The sequence below is a fragment of the Kwoniella europaea genome, chromosome 1, assembly GCF_036810445.1.
Source record: "Kwoniella europaea PYCC6329 chromosome 1, complete sequence".
NCBI lineage: Eukaryota > Fungi > Basidiomycota > Tremellomycetes > Tremellales > Cryptococcaceae > Kwoniella > Kwoniella europaea.
The window spans coordinates 11,362,273-11,386,346 of record NC_089487.1 but is presented as its reverse complement, the minus strand read 5'-3'; the positions used below and the strand labels follow the sequence as shown (position 1 = coordinate 11,386,346).

Genomic DNA, 24,074 nt, shown 5'->3' with positions numbered 1-24,074 from the left:
CGAGCGAATCTAGCTAGGTCTTGTTTTTCCGCTCAATTCAATTCAACTTATCTAATCCTTCATCGTCATTCCTAAAGATCACAACCAACTCTAGACATCCTAGCTAGCAGATAGGGTACTATATCCTCGTAGATGACCACTTGATTGTCTCAGCTATCGTCACCTTGACCCCACCCTCATCTCATTCTTCGCCATGTCTTCCCGATTCCTTCCCCGATCGACCTTCGTCCGTCCCCCTCTTCTCTCTCCTCGGACCATCCGACCTGTCCCCTTCCCTCTCACTCTAAGACCTAGAACATACAGCACTTCCACAAGTAGCGTTCCTACTCCACCCCGGATCAGGACGACCGCATTCTTATCCATCGCTGTCCTCACATCTGCTTATCTCCTATACCAATACGAAACCTCCGCCTCACCATCATCGTCATCATCAGAAGGTGCGAAGGGAAAGAGCTTGAACGAACAGTATGGATCTAAATTTGATATTCGAATAAGAACTTCTCGAAATGGCGTACAGTCCTATGAGTTTATAAGGAAATCAGAGGAAGAAGTAGAAAAGATATTGACTGAACATGAAAGTGGAAATAATCAAGTTGGTAGAAAAGGTAATCCAGTGATCAGATGGGATACAAATTGGGTAGGATCAAATGAACCTTGTGAAGATCGATTCGCATCCAATATCATACCTAGAAAATACAGCTCAAACTCCCCCTCCCACAAAGCCAGTACTGACATTACGGAGGGACGGGGAGAAGGAGAAGGTGAAAAGGATTTAATGTTATTTTCAATAATTGATGGTCATGCTGGTGATGCCACTTCGAAACTGTTAGAAAAAACTTTACATCCTACTTTATCTGTTGCCTTGGCTGGACTTCAAGCTGGTTATGTACCTAATGATCCACAAGGTAAATCGTGGTACGATAAGTTGAACCCTATCTCTTGGTTGTATAGCTACACTAAGACGGGTTCGTGGAATCCCGAGAATGTTACAAGGACATTACAACATGCGTGAGTCGAAGTCCCTCTCTTACAGATTTCTACTACTCAAGCTGATATTCCGGTTGCATTCGTCTAGGTATACCGAACTGGACGATCATATTTGTCAATCACCCATCAAACTCCTTCAAACTCTCAAACAACCCTCTAACCCCTCAGATTATCCTACCCCACGTCAAACGCTCGTCGCACTGGCTCAACCTGCCGCATCGGGTGCATGTGCCATAACGACCTTTGTAGATTCCGAGAACCAAGATGTGTATGTGGCTTTGGCAGGTGACTGCAGGGCCGTAGCGGGCTGGCAGACGAAAGATGGGAAATGGCGGTGCGATACGTTGACCGAAGATCAGATGGGGGAGAACCCCAGAGAGGTGGACAGGTGAGTAGACGTCTTGCTCAAAAGATCCATATTTCGAGGGATTTCACTGATGGGATGATCACGTTATATAGGATGCAAAAGGAACACCCAGCGTCGGAGCGGGATACGGTCATCAGAGGTGGAAGGGTTCAAGGTGGACTACAACCCACTCGAGCGTTTGGGGATGCAGTTTATAAGTGGACGACAGCACAAGGCAATGCGTGAGTAGACCCATCAACCCTTATCAACCATAGAATTTAGTGTTGATAAGCAATCTGTCGTTTAGCATCGCGGAAGCATTCCGAGAAGAAGGTGATAAATCTCGAGGAGTCCGACCGTGGAATTATACCCCTCCATACGTCACTGCCAGACCCGAAGTGACATACAGGAAGTTGAAGAATGAAGATGGCGATCAGCTGAAATTCGTCATCATGGCTACTGATGGATGTAAGTGAGGATATCACTCAAAAGCGATGCGTCAGAATTCATGGAAAAAGGAGACACGGTCAAAGCTGATTATTATATGGAATTAGTATGGGACAGGTTAACATCCGAAGAATCCGTCCTCCTCATCGCATCATACCTCGACCATTCCAAACATTCTGATATATCCAAAACGGATTTACCCAACCTTTACCCCCTCTTACCATCAAAGGGAGAACGACCATACCCCGTACAAGACTTACCTCAACCCAAGGATGAATCATGGGCTTACGAGGGGGATACCAACGCTGCCACGCATTTGATCAGGAATTCCCTAGCTGGAGCGAATAGGAAGAATAGAGCGGAGTTGTTGAGTTTGAATGGCAAGGTGTCGAGGTGGATGAGGGATGATGTTACTTGCACGTGAGTGGTCATCAGGGTACTGAGAGAGATCGTGTGCTGATAGTATGAGAAATGTAGGGTTGTTTTCTTCGGTGATGGTTCGGAGAAGAAGGATTAGAAGCAATGCAAGAGAAAGGATTTCTAGATTTTGGCGATCGTTCACAATCTGGCTTGACTCATCATTTGAGTTTGTACGACTCACACACCACTGTATAGATATACTACATGCATGACGCTCAATCCTATCGGGATCAAACACAGAAAGAGGATTCGTGTGTCGGTTGGATGAGTAGAAATCTCGGACTCGTGTTTTACTGATCACCTACTATCGGTTGATCGGTCATTCTCATTCGCTCGTGTATAGTATTCAGCAATCATCGTACCATCCGGATCACCAGGAACACCACTACATGTAGGCAAATCAGTGACATAACTCAGTCCTAGTAGGAAGGATGTATGAGACGTCATCTTTGTACACTGCTTACTTTCTGGGATCAGCAATTTTGGCAAGACTATTGATCATTCTGCTGAAAATGCCACTTCCTGAAGTAGTAGGTTGAGAGGATGACGCTGCCTCATTACTGCATTGAGGTTTAGTGGATGGTTGAGCTTCAGAGTTCTCGCCAGGCATTGTCATTCGAGTAATGCTTTGATGATGGCGAAAAATCGAGGTTGAAGAGATGCATTGATGTTCATTGACATTTCATGTATATATGCATGAACATCAGCAGGTCTTGTCCCACTTTATCAATGAATGGTGCGCTTATCTCGTCTTCGACAAAATACCGAAAATTCCCTATACCTTGTGAATCAAGAGTATGATCCGACACCCAACCTTTCGAAGGCGACTGAACCCTGCTAGGTCCGGTTGAATCGCAATAGTACAGCTTCTTACCTTGTGAAGGCGTTGATATAGTCTCTGAGTGTTAAGATGTATGTTGAATCGGACAATGGAGGAGTCACCTGAATGTGGAGTGCGGGCTCATGAGGAATTACAGTATACTGTACCATCCTTTGTTCACTATACTTCAACGAGTTTCCAGCATGTGATCGAGTCGGAAACTCCATCGAAATGGTTGTACACCGTTCATTGTTAATGATCCTACCGAATATGGAGGATCGACTTTGACTCGATGGTTTAGTCGGTGAAGAGGTCCCTGAAGAGGTTGTTATGCTATTCGAAGGGGAATGGCTTTCTGCGTTAGAAGTGGTTTTGTCAGGCATTCTTCGGGATGACGATTGTATTCAGTTGATATATAGGAAATGTGAAAGTAAGAAGACGAAAGTGAAGCCTATTTTTACACTCTGAGATGTAACTTGTAGATCGGGCTGAAATCCGCTACACTTGATTGTCCTTCAATAAGTTGAAACCCCATTTAAGACAGCGAGATTATCCTGATAATTCTAATCATGCATGACGGTTGGTCATTGAGGTGGCGTCGTGCAGCCATGAGATCATCATCTGAGACCCCTCGCTACTTCAGTTCGTACTGGGACGAATGGAAGTGATCGAGCGAGCTCCAATGCCGCTGTTTCTGGGCTTCTTGCGCGACTTGTAAGTACACCTCAGCGACGTCGATTTGCCTTCCTTAGTGAGAATTTACGATCGTGTCAGAAGTGATAACTTGTAAGGTTAGGAATGTCATGCAAATACTAATGCCAAAGTCTCGAAGCGTCCTGTTGCTTGCACATTGCTCATACATCAGGATCAATTCTGCGGTGAGATATTTGCCACTCACGCTTGAACAATGCCACATGTAAATTTGCCACGTGAATCTCGACGTACGCGCTTCGACCACCTTCCACTCTGAACATGAAAAGTTCAACCTCAAATCTCATTCATCATTCCGCGTACTTCGTTGACATTCCCATTCTCAATCCCAACAGACCTCACCAAAACCAGATCAAGATGAACGTATTTGCTGATGAGGTGAGTGCAGCTACTTCATCTATGCACCTGAAGCGTGTAGCTGACAGCCGTGATGAACAATCTAGGCCACCGAAGAGAGAGGTGAGAATGCTCGTTTGTCATCATTTGTCGGTGCTATGGCCCTAGGTGATCTGGTCAAATCTACATTGGGTCCAAAGGGAATGAACAAGATATTACGTGAGTCATCGTATCAGCTGGCGTTCGACAGATTTCGATCACAAGCTGACGGTATGATTTCTCCTCTTGACATCTTGTAGAATCCGCTTCTACCAGTCAAATCACCGTGACCAACGATGGAGCTACCATTCTCAAATCGATCCACCTCGACAACCCCGCAGCCAAGATCTTAGTCAATATATCCAAAGTTCAGGACGACGAAGTTGGAGATGGAACCACCTCCGTATGCGTATTGGCATCAGAATTATTGAGAGAAGCGGAAAAACTAGTTACCATCCAGAAAATCCATCCTCAAACTGTTGTAGAAGGATTCCGAATCGCTTCGAAAGCATCTCTTGAAGCTTTAGAACAATCAGCTGAAAATAATTCAAATGACGAAACCAAATTTAGGACTGATCTTTTCAATATTGCAAGAACTACCTTATCGTCAAAGGTGTTATCGCAAGATAAAGATTATTTTGCCAATTTGGCGGTAGATGCTGTTTTGAGGTTGAAAGGATCAACGGATTTGGAACATATTCAGATTATCAAGAAACCTGGTGGTAAACTGACGGATTCATACCTTGATGAAGGTGGGTAAGATATGCGACCTCATTGAGGTCGGGAAAGATGGAAATCAGCTGATGGATGATACACTGCAGGTTTCATCCTTGATAAGACCATCGCTACGAACTCGCCTAAGAGGATAGAAAATGCTAAGATCTTGATTGCCAACACATGTAAGATCATGTATCTGATTGGTGGAAGAGATTGTTCCTGTTAACCTTCTCACACTTGTAGCCATGGATACCGACAAGATCAAGATTTTCGGCGCGAGAGTACGAGTAGATGGAACAGGTAAATTGGCAGAACTGGAAAGAGCTGAAAAGGTGTGTGACGGACTCTTCCCCTCGTTGTCGTCTCTGCTTTAGTCATACTGATGTTTTGCTCTCTCGACTGATGTAGGAAAAAATGAAAGCCAAAGTACAAGCTATTGCCGCTCACGGTGTAACGTGTTTCGTCAACCGACAACTCATCTACAACTACCCTGAATCCCTTCTCGCCGAATCTGGAATCATGTCGATCGAACATGCCGATTTCGAAGGTGTAGAGAGATTAGCTTTGGTCACTGGTGGTGAGATCGCAAGTACCTTTGATGCGCCTGATAAGGTCAAGATTGGTAGATGTGATTTGATTGAGGAGATTATGATTGGTGAAGACAAGGTGAGTTCATCCGCTCAGCAAGATGTGATATGGGTCATGGAGACGGCCAAGCTGATAAATGTCACTTTTGCTCTTAGCTCATCAAATTCTCGGGTGTCGCTGCTGGACAAGCATGTACCGTAGTCTTACGGGGAGCCACTTCTCAGATGGTCGAAGAGGCTGAACGATCCTTGCATGACGCCTTATCAGTCTTATCACAAACAGTGAAAGAAACCCGAGTGACATTGGGAGGAGGATGTGCCGAAATGTTGATGTCATGTAAAGTCGAGGAAGCTGCCCGTACAGTCAAGGGTAAAAAAGCTTTGGCTGTAGAAGGTTTCGCAAGGGCTTTGAGACAAATGCCAACTATCTTGGCTGATAATGGTGGATACGACTCGAGTGATTTGGTAACTAAGTTGAGAGCTGCTCATTACGAGGGAAGATCAGATGCTGGTTTAGGTGAGTTGATCATCCTTGTACGATTTCCCCTTGTCAACGACCGTTTCACCCTGACTTACGTTGTTTACACTGTCGTAGATATGGAGAAAGGCGAAATTGGATCTATGAAAGAGTTGGGTGTGACCGAGTCGTACAAGCTCAAAAAACAAGTGGTAGTCAGTGCGAGTGAGGCTGCGGAGATGATCTTACGGTAAGCCATTCAACTGGTAGTGTCTCCTTTACGATCCATTCGACTAACAGTTATGCCTGGTAGTGTCGATAACATCCTGCGAAGCACACCAAGACGTCGTGAAGCTCATTAGAGGAGAACAGCTGGACGAAATGAGGGAACGAACGGGGGACGAGAGCGGGTGTATATAGACAGCAGCAGACCTAGTTGACCAACAAAACAAACACATGCATTACATCGCATTAGCAATTATTGTATTAACCATTACAAAACTGGTCTGAGGGGAATCAAGTATTTGTAATGAAAGGTAATACCATAGGGAAAGTGGAGGTTTTCGTTGCAATTACGCGACCGTTCTTTCGGATGGGATGGGAGAATATCATTGCTGGGAAAGTTGAATGACACCAAAGCACATAAACAATGCTCTCTTTGACAGCATTCCCCTTTATCCACTCATCCATCAATCAATGTTCAGCTTCACAACATGACAACAAAAGATAGATACCCAGGTCTGGGAAGATCTTCGTAAGCTTCCACTATGTCATGCTTATATCGTGACAGACAAGCTGACACGTTCGCAGAACCATGTTTACCCAATCCTCCTTACCGACCAACGAAGAATTACCATTCCTTCCCCCATTACCTGATACCCCTCAACACGCCTACAAATCATATCTCTCTGAAGACTACCTGCTCAAAGCCAAGACACCGCTGACTAGGCAGTTATGGGAAGAGCGATCAAATTCACCTGTGGAGACTAGTGCTGGTGGAATGAAACGAACAGAAAGTTCAAGGAAATGGGATGTAGAAGTTGATTATCCTGTGTTGACTACTCGACAAAGTGTGTTCAACACCCCTTTACCAATCAATAGGATTTCGAGTGGAGATTACTTCAAGCCTGCTAGCAGGACACCGTCGCCGCCTAAAGCCAAAGACCAATCACCCACACCGGAAATCATCGATAAACAGTTCATTCAACATGATCAGGTCCTGACACCGCATCTTCAAATTAACTCGGGAATCCCCGATACGGAGAAGCAGGCTGGTGATCACCTGATCCCACCTTCCAAACCGATAGACGACATACAACCGGTATCATCACCCGTTAAAGCAACTGAACCCGCCCAACAACAACCTAGAATATCGGCATCATTCAACCTTCCGACTTATATCGCTGAAGCCTCTCTACTCGCAGAGGAATCATTGATGGGTGGAGCAGCAAGTAGTGCAGATGGTGACAGCTTCCATCTGGGCATAGATAAGCTTAGGCCTAAGAGGGCTTCAAGTGAGGAAACGGAAGGATCAGAGAAAGAGGAGTCTCCACCAACTTCAGACACATCCCCCAAACCACTTTCGACCAAATCTACCTTCCTAAATCCACTTCAACAGCAAAACCCTCTTGATCAATCTACTCTCTTACCTCGTTCCCCAGCGAAGACATCTCACCTGCTCGAAACCAAAAATGCCATTTCCAACGTCGAACCTCCTTGGTCAGACGATTCTCAGCTGTACGGATCTTCCATATCGTCAAGAGAAAACTCCATCTCACCTGAAAAATACTCCTCTCCTTATAGAACACTCTCGTCCCTACCTCATTCAACTGGCATGAGAGGATTTCCAACATCTTCTTCGTCACACTCGATGATCACTACTCTACCAAAAATCAAGAGAACTTTCCCTGCATCCTCGTCGGGTCAATCATTATCTTCGGTTTGCGAAGATGAATACCACTTCGAGGGTGAAGTTAGTACCCTTTTACCTGTCAGTCCAATAAAGACCGCTCATCTATTGACAGATGCGGAATTGATAAGTAAAGAAAAGTTAGAAGAACAAGAATCAAGTTTCAGATTACCTGTACCTACTAAAGCTACACCTTATAAACCTTCTTTCATGAGTAAAACACCTACAAAATCACCACCTGCCAAGATGAGCCCTATCAAGACTATTGTCACCGCTCATAAATATACCCACCCTCAGAGGGATGTAAGGGACGAACAAGGGGATATCACACTAGACGTCAAGGATTTGTTGGCGAAAGTCAACAAACCGAAAAGAGCTTCTGGGACAGAAGAAAGCTTTGTGGATCTGTTACATGATGAGTTTATGCCTGATGGATTGGACGCGTAAGTCAGCTTTCAGAAACCTGTATGCCAGAAGCAAGCTGATTGAATCGAACTACAGCTCTATGATAGGCCCTGACGAATCGATGTTACCTCCCTCACTCCGCCCGCGAGGACACCGAGGGAACAGCACAAGTCCTATCAAAGCTTCTTCATACGCCAGTCCTATACGACCATCCAGAACTTCAGCAGCGGCGTTACCTGTCACTTCGAGAACGATCGAAGTGGCCGAAACCTCAAGTCCGATCAAGCAGTTCCCTTCTTCTCAGACACCCCACAATCTCGCTAGTCAGGCTGAAGAACCATCTGGAGAACCAAAACAACAGACTATCAGCCGATCAAAGAGTCTTTCGAGAGTAGCAGAGATCATCGAGCGAGTCAAATCTGAACGTGCTGCCACTCAACATACTCAACCCCCAAAAGCTGTGAATAACCATGAGAAAGAACAAGTGTTAGCTGCCTCGCCTCCTAAAACCGCCGTTAGGACTCGAACATACACTACCGTCAGAACTCCAGCTACTTCCACCGCTAGACCGAGGAACAGTATGATGCCTCCTCCAGCTACTTCAAAAAGGATATCTCTTTCCGCTGGAGCTTTACCCATACCTACCAGCGCATCACACAAGTCCGTCGACTTACCCCCTGCTAGGACTGCTCCTCGAGTTTCGACGATAGCAAGCAAACGACCGACCACCACGACCAATACCACTCGAAATACAGCTACTACCACTTCTGCAAGATTGGCTAGTAATGGTACTGCCAGAGCACCTGTATCCTCTCGAACAAGTATGGCGCCTCCTACTTCCCGAGTTGATCCTAGAGTGCGTCCTGGATCAACATCCAGCACTGTCTCTTCCTCAGCTACTGTTCCTTCGCTTCCTACTTCACGAACGACTAGACCATCTACTACAGTAGCTTTACCCTCTACTGAATCAACCACTACCACCATAAGCTCTAGAGTCGCCAGACCATCGACTGTCAGTCGTCTGAATGGATTAGCAAAACCCGCCGATGGTCCCACAGCAAGATCCGTACCTGCTCCTGTACCTAGATCAACGAGGGTATCAAGACCGTTCGGTACTGATGCTAGTTCAACTACTAATCGAACTTCAGCTATACCACCGAGATCAAGTAAACTCACCACTGGACCTTCTTCGAGTACTGCCAGATCAGCGGAGGGTGTGAAATCCAGGGCGATGTCTACTCCCGCTTCTGCCACTGTATCTAATCCTACAACTACAGATAGAGTCCCTCCTCTACCTACTTCTCGAATTACTCGACCCTCTACAATTACCACCACTGCGGCAAGAGAAAGTGTGAAGAAAAGCTCGTTACCGCCTCCATTGACTGGGACAAGCGCGGGTATACAGAGAAGCAGGATTGGAAGTACTACTACCACTACTACCGCAGGGGGATTACCTAGACCTTCGACCAGACCTACCTCTACGGCAGGAAAAAGCTCCGCGCCGCCCACTATAACGGGCACGAGGCCGGGCACGGGGACGGGCTTGAGTGCACTTAGAGAGAGGTTGGATAGATTACATGCTAGGCAAGTTAGATAAGCTGGCAGGCTTGGGTGGGAAGGATTGCTGAGATTGTTGTATGGTTTGTAAACTTAAGTTACATATTCCTGCTTTTCTTCTCATCTATTTACACATGTTTAATGTTCCATGGAAGTAGAATGTTGATATCACATTAAAATATCCTAGCTCCTTTCTCTCTCATGATGATTTGTTCGTATCCTATATACTCTTGTGATTTATATCATATACAGTAATACATGTACACACATAATGGATCATGATCTTCTCGTAAAAGCAATCGTGAGATATTACAACATATCTAATCAGACCATTCTCATTTTACACTTCAGTCATCGAATCGTATCAAATCATCCTGTCATTGCACACAAACAGTCCCTTTCCATTCTTCCATACCGATTCGATCACGAACCCGTTGGCACCCCGATGTCCATTTCATGAACTGGATGGATCATCCCCATTCAACCATCCCCATTCACCACTTCTAGAGGTTTCAGAACATCCGTCAAACCTTTGTTGACAATATCTAACCATCCCCCTAGATCATCCACATTAGTCATCAATTCTTGGAAAACTTGATCAGAATCTAGATCTAATCGTAAAGGTTTGATGGGAGGTCCCGTAGCGCTAGCGGGCTGATAAGTAGTGGTGGAGTTCAAGGTCGTGGTAGGCATTGGCGATATCTGAGATTGAACTTGACCACCTACCGGAGAAGTAGGAGAAGATGCTGAGATAGTATGACTTGAAAGATTATTTTGCATAGGTATAGGATTGATCCCTTGTGACTGTGATTGCGGGTTGGATAAAGGTGAAGGAGTGAATTGGAATTTGTTGGTAATGGTGGTGATCGTACTGGGTGATGGAGGTAGGAGATCAGGTAAATCAGGTACATTTGCTGATAACTATGATAATTCATCCATCGTATAATAACAATCAGCTTTTGTCATTAACCATATATATGTTCAATGTGTTTGGTGATCAATGATTACCAATACTCACCTTTAACAGATCCCTCAAACCTACTGCATGTCCCTCATCGACCCTACTTCCACTCCTACTCCTCATCATCCCTGTTCCACCTCCAACGGGATTATTTGTCATACCGGGACCTATAGGTCTACCCAGTCCCAATCCCGTTCCCTGTGCCCCGGCGCCCGGGATATTCAACACTTTATTGGGACTTAACAACGGTGCGCTCCCACCACCCACCAGGTCATTCTGCTGAGCTAGTGCCAAAGCCTGCTGATGAGCTTGGTTATTCAACATTGCTCGTCCTTCCATTACCGCCACACTGGCCTGTCTCATCATTTGAGGTCGGGGTGGTAACCCTCCAGGTAAAACTGTCAGTCCAGGTTTATTGGGTGATTCTCCCGATGCCGAAGGGATGGGTATAGTCGGAGCAGCAGAGTGCATCCTACTTAATGGTGGAGCTTGAACTCTTCCTGGCAGAGCGGAAGGTCCAGAAGATCCTGCTCCTCCAGGAGGGACTGGACCCTTGGACACTAGGGGGAATTGGAATCCCCTTAAACCATCACCCATCGATCCTCCTCCGCCACCACCACCAGGTCGTTTCATAGCTGGTTTGGGTCTGTTGGAATCTTCAGGCTGAGATCTCGATGTAGCACTTAACGTATCGGTGCTCATCTTAGGTTTCAATAACGGTTCATTGGTGCTCGTCTTAGCGATTGGTGTGGGAGCTTGAGAATCTGATGAAGGGTGAGTAGGTATATCAAGTGATAATTGATCTGAGCCGTGCGAGTTGAGATTACGGATGAACCGCTGTCTCACTGTGCCCTTTGCTGATTCCGAGTCTGGTGAATCGGGAGGTAAATGGATGGTCTCCTCTGGTTCGGGAGTTGGGAATCTCCCTACTTGCTCTATGGATGAGGATCCTCCGTCATCCGAGGATTGAGGTGTGGAAGGCTGCTGCATGGCGAATGATTGGAAGGGATCGGCCTCAGAGGATGATTCGTCGTGGAATAAACGTCGTAAAGATTGAGGAGCAGGCCTGGCGGTTGGTGGAGATAAGCCTGCGATGGAACAGAGATGTCTCAATATGACTTATGGATGCACAGAAATTAAGTGGGAAAGCGAAGACTTACCTATGTCCCCTTCTTGCGCCTTTTGATCTACCATCATGCTCATCCTCGATCTAACCGTCTAGGGGAGACAGTGAGTCATCATCAGCATACAGTAGCATCATTGGCTATGTTCACCCAAGTCAACTCACGTCAAAAGCCCAATCGTCCCTACTAACATCATTCATCCCTTCCTCATCCTCATCATCATCCACACTAGCTCCTACACCCGGTGCCAAACTCTGTCGTTGACCACCAGATTGTTTCCAAGCCTGATACTTCACTATCAACTCGTTCAATGCTGTTAGAGGGGTCTTCTGACTGTTCTTTATCCATTTCTGCTTTTGCAATTCTTCAGCAGAAGATCGATCGGAAGGTTCTTCGTTCAAACACGCCAATACGAAATCTCTCATGTCCTTTGACCAATTATCACCTTCTAGTTTGGGAGCACGCATCTTACGATCGGATAACATCATTATCGCCCTTGCTGCTGGTTGACCCGACATTGGTGGTTCACCATATGCCATTTCTAATAGGGTTATACCCAATGACCAGATATCAGCTTTGGAGTCGTACAGACGACCTTCGGTGACTACTTCTGGAGCCATCCAGTAGGGCGTACCGACGAATGTCGATCGTTTGGAGGTGGATAATTGAAGGAGGGCGGCGACTCCGAAATCACACAGGAGGATACGAGGGGGGGAGGTGGTGAGGAGGACATTTGCGGCTGATAAGAAGGGATCGAGGTAAGTCAGTCAGTGCATTTATGTGAAAATGTGACTCGTACTCACCCTTCAGATCTCTGTGAATGACACCATTTTTATGAAGGGCAGCTAAGGCTTGTAGGACCTCTCTTATGATCAGACATATATGTAATTCTTTCAACGGTTGGGCACGAGACTAGCGCGATGTTCAATTGTACCTCGTCAGCACTTCAGGTGAATGATCACGTAGCCCAGTATCGATATACACTCACCAAAGTCCTTATACTTCCTCCTTCAGCCAATTCCATGATGATCCAAACTTTTGGACCTTCCATCAGACTTCCATAATACTTGACCACATTGGGCACAGGCGTCGTTGTGGAAGATCCTGCATTCCCACCACCACCACCACCACCACCTAACATTAATTGCTGCAATAAAGCGATTTCTTTCTGTATATCACCAACATCATCATCTTCCGTATCCAGATTGATGATCTTGAGAGCGACGATGTGACCAGTAGGTTTATGTTGTCCTTTGTAGACTGCTCCATAAGCACCTTTACCGATGATTTCGAGTTTCTACATGTATTCACGCATGAAGGATCATCATGCATCAGCACCGTGAGGGGAACGAGGCTATGGCAACGGTACAATCATAGCACTCACATCGTATATCCTATCTGGATGGATATCCTTGGGTTGAGTCGCGAGCGATGAGATGTATGCCTGCTCGCGCGAGATGGTATTGGGGATCACCATTTCATCGAGATTGTGAATCAATTGCTAATCTTCGTCGCGCTGGCGGTCTGCTCTTTGATGAGTGAAGCAGCTCAGAATCTAGGAAGGATGGCAAACGGTTACAATGTAAGATTGTCGTGAGTAGGGTCGTCAGCGTAGGATGCTAACCATTGATATGTGACGTTTCAAAGGTGAAAGAAAAGCAACAGGGTGCTTGTGTATGTTGTATGCGAGTGTGTTGCCATGTTCCGTTATTTTCGCATTGTGCTCTTACTTTGCAATAAAAAGGCGCTGTCGATGTATCTCACTCTTCTTCCTGCCTCACGATTGCATCCACATCCTCTCATACATATACGCTACACAAGTCACCTGCTCTGTCGGTATTATCCATACCCTCTCCCTCTCGGCCGGATGCCTGAATAGCTTGGCCGAGGGACAGGACAGTCAGGACAGTGTTGAATTGTGTCATCACTGGAATCACCTTGCGTAATCAATTGGTACAGCACCGAATCGGGAGACAAGACTTCGTCGCTCTAACGCCAACCTACAACTATAACCTATACAGCCTAGAACCTAGACAACCTATAACAGACTCTGTTTTTCATACATACCCTTCTTTCTCTTACTCCTGATCATCGATACTTGTGCATCGATTGGATATTGGACTGGATCATCAGGTATCAAGCAGTGAGTATCATCTCTATCTCTCGATCATCTTCCTCGGCGATGTCCGTGTCACCTATCATCCCTCCCCTACCCTCATCACCATCGCCGAGCCTCTTCCCACCCTCATCAAAGGGGTATGTCCGTCTACCTCAAACAGGGGGTATACATCGATCAAATAGAATAGAAAGGAAGTGCATATACCTATGACCACATAATTGCGGTATCATCATCCCAAAACTGCTTCTTTCTTTGCCACTTCCCCTCTTACTCTCAATCCCAGGCATTGATTTGACGGTGATCCTTATCCGGCTCGGATCTGAGAGGCAGAGGCGATAATTGATGGATGATGCTGATCAAGACGGTGGCCAGATTGAATCCATTCCACTCGACTCGATTCTCTGCTTTACGGATTAACCTATAAATACTTCAATCGCTAATCATCCTCTTTCCTCATGCTCAGATCAACCCTATCCTGTACTCTGTAACCTTTCACAATGCCTCCCCCACCTCTAGTTTTCCACAACTCCCCTCCTCCCGAGCGGTATCTCTCCGAGGACTCACAATTCATCCCAACTTATATTCCCGGTGTCCGTCGACTTGCACAACCCATCCCGATCGATCCAGTCCTTCCGCCCACCACCGAACCACACTCCTATTCTCTCGGATCACAGGAATCCATCATGTCAGACATCTCAGACTCCCTCAGACCATCCCCGCCTCCTCTGACAGTTACTTCGGACTTACCTACCCCATACACCCTCAGAACACCAGCCGGAACCACCGCTTCCAACGCTACCATCAGACCTATCATTACCAGTCCCGTTAGTCCGTTGGTAGATACGAATATGGAAGACGGTGATAGTGGATTGGTCAGGGTCAAATCCTTCCCTCATACCGGTGATCTACTAGGATCATCCAACGAAGCTTCCTCCAGCAGGAGGGCTACTCCGCCTCAGGTCGAAACTGAGGATGTAGTCATGGACGATGCGGAGGATAACGTAGGGGAAGGACCCGTCCTGTCTCCACCGTCGGAAACAGGATTTCAAATCGAGGAGGAAGGTACAGTCAGACTTGGATCTTCGGCTCCTCGAGGATCGCTCACAAGACTTCTACGCGATATCGGCAATCCCACAGCATCTGCTAGTAGCTCATCGCAAGCTCCAGCATATCTTCAACCCTTATTGGAAGATCGAGCGAGAGTCCTCGGATCAAGGTGGTCACAAACCCCCCACTCCACACCTTCCGAGTCATCCGATCGAGCCGACTCTCATCGTGCGCCATTTACGCGATCCATATCTGATCAAAGTCAAGGTCAAGCTGAAATCTCACAATCCGATCTAAATGAACTTGGACCGCTTCCCAGTACTGATAACTCAACCAACAACTTCCAGTCGTTTCAATACGAAGCTCCTCATCAGCCATTCCCATACGTGCAGCCTGTTTCATACAGTCCAAGAAGCTCTGGCGGATTCATGCCGGGTGACTGGGGAGAAGCATACACCTCACATACCGCTCCTCCACCTCTGAATAGAGAACAGCAAGATACTACCGAAGTCTCAAGAATCGCTCCTCCACGATGGCGACAACCTGCTTCACCAACCGACTTTCGTACGTTGCCTTCACCAATCACTCATACCCAATCCGGTTCTCCTACGACGGTGGAAAGACGCCTGGATACCATCGAAGCTAGGTTGGACCGAGTACGAGGTCGAAATCAACGTAGCCCACCTACTCCACCCATGCTTGCGCCCATGCATGCGTATGAAGGGATGAGAAATCGATCGAATGCTTCGAGACCCTACGATTTAGCTTCGAGATCGAGACCCTCCTCGCAAATTGCTGAAGAGGGATCAAGGAGATCCTCGTACACTCGACCATCATCAGTCAGGCCTTCCTGGATGACAGATTCGTCATCATCGTCCTCAGTTACAGTACCACCGCCTCGACCTAGACCCACGGCATCCTTCGGATGGGAATCGGCAGATATCAATACTTCTCCATACTCGCGATCGTTCTCAAATTCCGATAGACCTTCCCCAACCCTTTTCCGAAGACCGGCAGATGAAGATGAGAATGGAAGAATAATCCCCGTATTCCGAGATGATCAAGGTGTCCGTCGGGAGAATATCCGATCTAGGTATCTCCAAGCTAGAATGAACATGCTCGATAATCTCCGTACGGGATATACCATCCGACCGTATTCGTCATCTCCCTGGACAATTTTGCCTGGTCAGGATCGGGCTGACAACGCAACACGTACTCAAGAGGACGACAATCATGCTCAACATGGGTCAAACTCTTCAGTGTACAATCTTCCTACATTTTTAGGCGAAGCTCCATCGTCAACTCGTCAAATCTGGAATCAGTACGACGAAGAAGATTCGGACGGCGGCGTACCGTTCTTTGCTGATATCCCGCATCCTAGTGCTGATATTCCTCATCCAGGCCAACATCGACCAGGGAATAGAAGATGGATGTCATTCGATGAAGGTGAGAGAGAAAGAAGCTCTTCTCGCACTCGACAAGGCGACCATGCCGCCAACGACAATGTCGGTAGTGGTAACAATGTAGATGAGCAGAATTCTCTCAATAGAGATGTTAATGAAGTAATTGGTAGAAGACTTAGTCAACCTAGACCTAGAGCTAGAGCCACATCCATCACAAGAAGATTAAGAGATCCTCAAGGTCATCATCCAAATTGGGATGATACTCGATTACCCGATACTTCTTCTTCTTCGGCAAGTACACCTGGACTAAGCAGAAATCGACCACCTGCCAGGTCAAGGATCGGTAACTTGTTTGGTGAATTGGATGACAACTCCCGCGGACAGCCAGATAATGCCAGTAGAGCGGACGTACGAGATCTGCGAGATCCGCTGTACGCATTGTTCAATCAACGAGAAAGACGAATCGCAATGAATGAATTTACTGCTCCAGATGCTTCAGGAAGAGTGAGGGAGTCAGCCCGGTTCGGAAGTGCTGCTGATGAAGCTGAACTGTTGTTCTTGGAGAGGTTAAGATCGTCTATACCGTTCCAAGGCGATGAAGGTGATATAGTAAGAATAGGAAGGAATGGACCTGAATCACTCAGTATGGGTTTATTAGAAGGTATAATGGATATTGGATCACCCGATTCACCTTTTGCAATGTATCAACCTTTCAGACGGTTCGGTAATGGTGCTGAACCATTTGGCAATTTGAAGATTACCAATGAGATGGATGAGAAAGAGAAGATGAAAATTGTCAGAATTGTCATTAGGTCTGTTCGTACATTACCTCATTCACTTAGAAAGAAAGGTGCGGAAAGTACTTTAAAGACTCTCAAATTTGAGCAGTTTGGTAAGGAAGAAAACCAGGCTTGTGTGAAAGGGATGGAGAAGGATGAATATTGTTCCGTCTGTCATGATGATGTGAGTAATATATCATCAAGGAATATCAATAATAAAGTCGAGGAGATCATGCTGATACTTTCATTCGGATTGAAGTATGAACCGCAAAGTGAAATTACGATAACACCATGTAAACACATGTATCATCAAGGATGTTTAGATGTGAGTGAAAATTCTATTTAATTCGTTGGCGTCTCTGCATTCACATATTTACCTGCTTGTTTTTACTTTCGTAGACATGGCTCAACACACCCAACACCTCTTCATGCCCAATGTGCCGACGAGACTTGGCAGCGTTGAGTCACCTGACCAAGATGGTCCCTATGAAGACTATGGAAGAAGCATTACCATTATGGATGGCTGTGGTATCATAATTATCCTTTTGCTATTTCATATGATTTACTTTGTCCATTTAGAGGAAGAGGACATTGGACTGTTATGTTCTTTTTTGCAATTCTTTTCTTTTTTCCCACTTTGTGTATGTACGTTCTGCGATTTGCGGGTTGTGAGATATGATATATGATATACCAGACATGTACTGAATCAGATTAGATGTAGAATTGCTTTGCGTGTAAATGAATGGATGTTGAATGACACACGACTATGAATATGGCACGTGCGTCCGATTCGAACGAACATATATATACACGAAGTAATCTCGTAGTTTGCACTGCGATCGTTGAGCGAATGCGAATTGGTATAAGATATTTCTTTCTACGGCGTATGGGCTGTCATACGTTTACATGAAACATATGCATGGATGGATAGGACTATACGTGACTAATTGTCAATGCTAACATACTTAATCTTCCATGAAGTGAGTATTGTCCACTTTCCCAGTTCTTCATGTCTTTCAATCTTCCAATGTCAGATAAGTAAGAACATGTAACAATGATGAACTATCATGATCTCAGATGATGCTATTCTCTCCCACTCTCATCAAAAAAGTATCATCCCCTGACCAGGAGTTCAACGTCGTTGATCGTTAACCTTCCTCGTGTTCTATCATAATCATACTCAGTCCAATCAATTAATCTCCTTCTCTTTCTTCTCAGCCAATTCCTCCTCTTTCTTCTCCCTCGTACACCTGTTACAACCACACCAAAACCCATATTGTTCCCTCAATTTCACACGTCTCTCGACCCTCGATAATCTCTGATCGACATAGGATATCGTCAATTCGTCACCGGGGTGAATAGTCTTCTTGATGATGATACTGATCTTGTTGGTCCCTCGGGTGGCAGCTGTCATAGGTGGTGGAAGGTCGGCGGGGAGTGTGGTGGGTGGAGTCCAATTCTTAGGGAGGTTACGGACCTGATGACCATTGCGAATACTTTAGTCAGATGGGACGAACCGAATTAAGGATGTCATTCGTCTTCTGATCATCTCCGCTGCACCTCAATCACGCCCTCTCGCCCCTATCCGCACCTATATCTGATTGCTCACTACCACCCCATTTCCTCTCTCACTCCCCTCCGTCTCTTCCACCACTCTTCCTCCTCTCACCACGTATATCATCAATTTCCTGTTTTGACTCACCTGTAAATTCGGTTCACAATTATGGTTCAAATGGGAATGCAAAGCGTACAACCCGCCTGAACTCTCCTGATTCAATCCTATCAGTCCTAGCAATTCCAAGAAACTATCGAATGAGAACCATCTTTCTTCCTCTTCTTTACTCAACGGAGGGATATTCTTCTTTTTGTTAGATAAGAATCTTTGGAATGACTTGTATGATTCTGGATCTTCTTCGTTGGATGGGTTGAGTGCTCGGAGGATGAGGAGATGGGTGAGTCGCCATTCCTCGAGTCGGTCTTGGGCTATGTATGGCCTGTGATCAGAGGGTGTTAGTAAGAACATGAATCAGTATATACAAATATATCCAAGACAGATAGGTTCATATTGAAGCGCAGATGATGATGATAATATGAATCGATCTGTAAAGAAAATCCACTTACCATTCCCTCCTCTCAGCCTCTTTCACCCTCTGACTAACTCTCGCCATCACTCCCCAAACTCTCTTTTCCACCTCCTCAGCTTTTTTCGTCTCACCTAGATCTCTATATCTCCTCCATTGAGCTATGATCCTAGCTACACCCTGTATGTCCCTAGCTTTCTTCTGGTTGATAAAGCTCAACAGGGCTTTACATTCCCTATTCTGTCCAGCACAGAGATAATCGTTATGCGTACCTTGATCTACCGCTTTGGAATAACATCGTCTATTACAGAAATGAACTTCGGCGCAGTATTTGCATGGGACTGATAATGGTGGGTTGGGGAGGGGGAAGAGTGTGAGACATTGGGAACACATTTCACGAGAGGTTAGGTAAGGTGTTAGATCGCTGGTAAATAGAGAAATATGAGAGTCAGTATAGTAACAGTTACTGTACATGAACCGAATTGGTAGTCAAACTATATGAAATCACTTACGAGTCATTTGTAGCTATCCAAGGTTCCTCCTGCCAAACCAATTCCCCGACTTGCAATTTCTCTTTAGCAACCAACCCTTTACCTTTCCCCTGTACGTTGAACATCTTCACTTTGATCTTGGGTGCTATCGAAGATATATCCAGCAAAGGGTCTATCCCAGTCTTAGCTATCAGTCCATCATCCGCTGATGAGTTCCCTTTACTGCTCTGAGATTTATTGCTCGTACCGGTCGTACTGCTGGTGGAAGGGGTGATAAACTTCTTGAATCGTTTTTCTGATACCGCCCATTCTGGATGGTCGATTTTCAGCTGGCTCAATAATTTGGTTATCCCCAATGAAGGGTTGTTCTCTCGTAGGGACTGAGCAGCGGACTGAAGCTCCTCATCTGTCGGTGTGGTATTCGTCATCTTGGAGCTGTTTGTGCTTGAGTAAGGTGATGATTACGAAATCGAAACAAATCCAATCTCGACAACTGAACTGAACTGGAGGATGCTTCAACTTTTTGTTGTCAACGAGCGAATGACTCGTGCCTGAGTTCATCCCAACCACAAGTTACAATCCCATCAAGCTGGTAGCAGTCGACTTTAAGGTGAACATCCACTCGCAGACATATCATGCATATCCAGATCACTGCATATCAAGACAAACAATCCATTCAATCCTTATCATGTCTTTCTATATATAAATATATATTACATATACGAACAAAGCAATACCGTTTTATTGAGACTTCTTTCAGATTTCCTTTACCGTAAATACCGAACCCACCTAAGCAACCTCCCTGATCAAGCTACTCGCCAACTTATTAATCGGATCAGGATCCTGTCTAGCCATTTCCGCCAACGTCAACAACTTCTTCACCCCAATCGATAAGTCATTGACGTGTGATTCCTGTAAGATCGATAATAATCTCTGATGATCTTTAGACGATGAGAACAATTTGACTTCCTTGAGACAATGATCGATACCTTCCAAGGTGGTTATGGGTGCAATGGGTATATCGGTATCGAAGGCTGATAAGACGTCCATATCTGATAAGATTGATCGGTTGGACGTGGTAGCTAGAATCAGAAGTCTTCGACCCTACATGTCATGAGAGAGTAAGCTTCGTTCTACGATAACAGAATTCGCTCGTTTGGTAACTTACCTTAGGTGGTCTTTTACCGAACAGTACGACCAGAGCTTGTAGAACACCATTGGCGAATCTAGGTCCGATGGGATTCCAATCTACAATCACATAAGATCATATCAGCTGATTGTGCTACACAACACGTACTAAGAATTGCAGCGAGACCCACCTAATAATCTTTCAATATTATCGACTACAATCACACTCAATGGACTCTTATAACTGTCCGAGAAGATTTTATGCAATTGAGCGATCTTTTGAGGTTCGGAGAACCCAACCATACTTTCAGGCGAGATCAATTTGATGAATGGGAAATCCGAGGCCATGGCTATGGTGGCTGCAAGAGCAGTCTTACCGGCACCGGAGGGACCTATCACACCAAAATATGAGCTTGTCTCTTTTGGTCTTATATGATTGTCTAAAGATGGGATGAAACTCACCGTGTAACAAGGCAGATACCAAAGGTGTTCTATCTGATTTTCTAACTTGTTCGACCAACAAACTTCCATCGTTGAGCACATCCTACATAATTTTTAGTCAGCTTGGACTATCATTTGCTTCGATGTGGAACGTTGACAACCTACATTCACACGTTGTGAATAATGGATGATACCATTTTGTACCACCTGTTGTAGCTCTTCTTCCGATACACCGAAAGCTGCCTGTACCTCATCCAAGGCATGCATAAAATCCGCTCGCGAGATTTTGATGTTCTCTACTTCCTCAAATGAAGCGACGGTTCCAACCTATCAAAATGATCAGCTTCAGATCGACACTTGGCCGTACTATTGATGACTGATATACGAGTACAACGTATACTCACTTTGACATGTCTGTTGAATGCAAAGGACGTAGCACTCTTCGTCAAACCACCCAATTCTGCACCTGAGAAGTTCTTCGTCAAAGCCGCCAACTCGGCCAAATCAACATCATCAGCCATCACGCCGTTATTTCTCATTTTGGCCGTATGGATATTCAAAATTTGGAATCGTCCAGCTTCGTCCGGTAAAGAGATCTCAATATGAACTTCTAATCGTCCAGGTCGAAGGAGAGCCTCGTCGATCATATCCATTCGGTTTGTCATACCGATGATCAAAACGTTGTTTAGTTGATCTACACCATCCATCTTGGAAAGTAATTGATTGACCACCGAATCTCCTACACCGGTACCGCTATTGGTCGATCCACGTTGTTTACAAATAGCGTCGAGCTCATCAAAGATGATTATATGTAACCCACTTTCATCACCTTTTTCTTTTTGCTATCGAAAATGCCGAACCACATCAGTCCATACCTACAAGAAGGCATAAAGCGATACTGCACTCACTTCTTTCTCAGCATCTGCGAATAGCTTTCTGATGTTCTCTTCACTCTGTCCAACAAACTTGTTCAAGATTTCAGGACCATTGACGACCTTTGGTTCTCTCGCATTAAGCATTTTACCAATCTGTCTGGCCATGAGGGTTTTACCAGTACCAGGGGGACCGAACAACAGAATACCTAGAAGCAAACGAAAACGAGTACGTCAACTACGCTTTAGATATTCGGACTTCGACGCTCGCCAGCTCACCTTTTACATGTTGGATACCCAATTTATCTACCAGGCCAGGAGGGAAGATACGACTTGCGAAAGCTCTCCTGAAAATCGCTGCGAACTCTGTATCGAGACCACCGATACCCATATCTTCGAATTTGAAGTTTGGTGCGAGGATAGCATTGGTAGGACCTCTAATTTGCGGTAAACAATATGATCAGCGAAATGGTTTTCTCTGATCATCGGAATGGCGGAATGAATGGATGCGACAAAGACGAACCTTTTCGAGCTGTTTTTCAACTTTATTCCACTTGCTGGATCTTTCACCCAGATCACCTCTGTACCTTCCATGATTATACCCGTGCCACCATCGTTGCCGTCGAGGGTAGACACAGCTCTGACGCTAGCTTTGAGCTCGTGACCTCGGTAATCGAATACGAGGGGTTGTAGAGGTGTGAGAGGGAGTGAGGGGAATGCCTACCACAACACATACACAATCATTAGCCGGGTCATCAGGAGATCTGTCAGATAGAAAACTTACATTGATAAAGGCAGCAGCCATTTCTTCACTATCGAACAGATCGGAGGTCTCCTTTCGTTTCAATCTGAATCCGACCTATCGATGCGATTGTTCAAGTCACCACATCAGCTCGGATATAAAACATAGAACCACAGGAAGGGGGCGAGAATAATTAGAGTGTCGAAATATCGAATGATACTCACCTCTAATTCAACGGTACTAGCCCAGTCTCCATTTCCAGGATGATAAGGTTCCAGATCCACCGTCTCTCCTACGGCAGATAGCCCGACCCATTGTCTGATGATCTTCGATGGACCGACATGTCTTGGTGGGAGTGTGTGTGTGGGGTCTCGTCTGTATCACAAGGCGTGTCAGTGACGTTGCCCACTGAATCAAGAGACAAGTCTCAAGAGAAGAAGGATAGTTTGTTAAAGTATCGACCTTGAGAGATGATGGAGTGGGATAATGAGGACTCACACGATAGAGAAAATGAATTTATTCCTCATCAATACAAATTCAACGTCTTGTGGGAAATCATTCGGGTTGACTACCAATCTATTGGTTAGAGCAAGTGGATCAGAGGGACATGGTGCGATATTATACCTATTCAATCAATCATATATAGCATAAGCTAAGATCCACCTCAGAATCGAGTGGGTACATGGGAAGCTTACATTCCTCTTCCACCACCTCCAGAAGATTGTTGTGGATATCCCCTCTGTTGACCTTGAGGCTGTTGAGGTTGGGTAGGTCTATATTCAGCTTTCTCTTGATAATACCCTTCATACCCTCCTCCTGCTTGTTGCGATGAAGGTGGATTACGAGGTGGTAAAGGAGGCTGTTGTTGTTGTCCTCTTTGTGGACTATCATATCCATATCCTTGGGGTTGACCTTGAGATTGACCATATGGGTCTCGTTGTTGTTGAGGAGGTGCGGGACTCTGTCGAGGTTGTAAAGATGAATAAGAACCGTTATCGGCTGGTAATCTCTCATAAGGTGAGTTACCAGCTGGCCCACCACCTGGCCCACCTGCTCCTGCCCTTCTAGCTGCGGGGGCGGTGGGGTCGTTCCTCTTGAAGAATGACATTGTGGGTTGATGTATGAGATGAAGCTCAAAGAGCAATAAC

At 45.6% G+C, this 24,074-nt stretch overlaps 8 protein-coding genes across 8 annotated transcripts; 4 read left to right on the top strand and 4 right to left on the bottom strand.

Annotated features, from left to right (window-relative positions):
• Positions 1-193: 193 nt before the first annotated feature.
• V865_004322 (uncharacterized protein) lies at positions 194-2,297 on the top strand (the record flags this gene model as incomplete). Its single annotated transcript, XM_066228106.1, has 6 exons — positions 194-1,008; positions 1,076-1,375; positions 1,447-1,575; positions 1,641-1,801; positions 1,888-2,200; positions 2,258-2,297. 6 exons carry the CDS (start codon positions 194-196, stop codon positions 2,295-2,297), a joined length of 1,758 nt encoding a protein of 585 aa, XP_066084203.1.
• A 200-nt stretch (positions 2,298-2,497) lies between these two features.
• On the bottom strand, positions 2,498-2,810 carry V865_004321 (uncharacterized protein; the record flags this gene model as incomplete). Its single annotated transcript, XM_066228105.1, has 2 exons — positions 2,498-2,585; positions 2,665-2,810. The coding sequence occupies 2 exons, from the start codon at positions 2,808-2,810 to the stop codon at positions 2,498-2,500; spliced, it is 234 nt and encodes a 77-aa protein (XP_066084202.1).
• A 1,278-nt stretch (positions 2,811-4,088) lies between these two features.
• On the top strand, positions 4,089-6,229 carry V865_004320 (T-complex protein 1, beta subunit; the record flags this gene model as incomplete). Its single annotated transcript, XM_066228104.1, has 9 exons — positions 4,089-4,109; positions 4,175-4,286; positions 4,367-4,858; positions 4,928-5,005; positions 5,067-5,155; positions 5,232-5,489; positions 5,567-5,927; positions 6,006-6,117; positions 6,181-6,229. The coding sequence occupies 9 exons, from the start codon at positions 4,089-4,091 to the stop codon at positions 6,227-6,229; spliced, it is 1,572 nt and encodes a 523-aa protein (XP_066084201.1).
• A 351-nt stretch (positions 6,230-6,580) lies between these two features.
• Positions 6,581-9,778, top strand: V865_004319 (uncharacterized protein; the record flags this gene model as incomplete). The annotated part of the gene is made up of 3 exons (XM_066228103.1): positions 6,581-6,621; positions 6,678-8,219; positions 8,278-9,778. 3 exons carry the CDS (start codon positions 6,581-6,583, stop codon positions 9,776-9,778), a joined length of 3,084 nt encoding a protein of 1,027 aa, XP_066084200.1.
• Positions 9,779-10,218: 440 nt separating this feature from the next.
• On the bottom strand, positions 10,219-13,300 carry V865_004318 (uncharacterized protein; the record flags this gene model as incomplete). The annotated part of the gene is made up of 7 exons (XM_066228102.1): positions 10,219-10,659; positions 10,757-11,787; positions 11,860-11,917; positions 11,988-12,562; positions 12,627-12,735; positions 12,812-13,120; positions 13,208-13,300. 7 exons carry the CDS (start codon positions 13,298-13,300, stop codon positions 10,219-10,221), a joined length of 2,616 nt encoding a protein of 871 aa, XP_066084199.1.
• Positions 13,301-14,439: 1,139 nt separating this feature from the next.
• Positions 14,440-17,708, top strand: V865_004317 (uncharacterized protein; the record flags this gene model as incomplete). Its single annotated transcript, XM_066228101.1, has 3 exons — positions 14,440-17,355; positions 17,431-17,496; positions 17,571-17,708. The coding sequence occupies 3 exons, from the start codon at positions 14,440-14,442 to the stop codon at positions 17,706-17,708; spliced, it is 3,120 nt and encodes a 1,039-aa protein (XP_066084198.1).
• Positions 17,709-18,360: 652 nt separating this feature from the next.
• Positions 18,361-20,171, bottom strand: V865_004316 (uncharacterized protein; the record flags this gene model as incomplete). The annotated part of the gene is made up of 4 exons (XM_066228100.1): positions 18,361-18,648; positions 18,874-19,165; positions 19,293-19,676; positions 19,765-20,171. 4 exons carry the CDS (start codon positions 20,169-20,171, stop codon positions 18,361-18,363), a joined length of 1,371 nt encoding a protein of 456 aa, XP_066084197.1.
• A 361-nt stretch (positions 20,172-20,532) lies between these two features.
• On the bottom strand, positions 20,533-24,034 carry V865_004315 (uncharacterized protein; the record flags this gene model as incomplete). Its single annotated transcript, XM_066228099.1, has 13 exons — positions 20,533-20,847; positions 20,912-20,991; positions 21,063-21,263; positions 21,334-21,415; positions 21,478-21,639; positions 21,717-22,154; positions 22,221-22,393; positions 22,464-22,621; positions 22,708-22,904; positions 22,969-23,043; positions 23,151-23,301; positions 23,425-23,550; positions 23,622-24,034. The coding sequence occupies 13 exons, from the start codon at positions 24,032-24,034 to the stop codon at positions 20,533-20,535; spliced, it is 2,571 nt and encodes an 856-aa protein (XP_066084196.1).
• Positions 24,035-24,074: the final 40 nt, after the last annotated feature.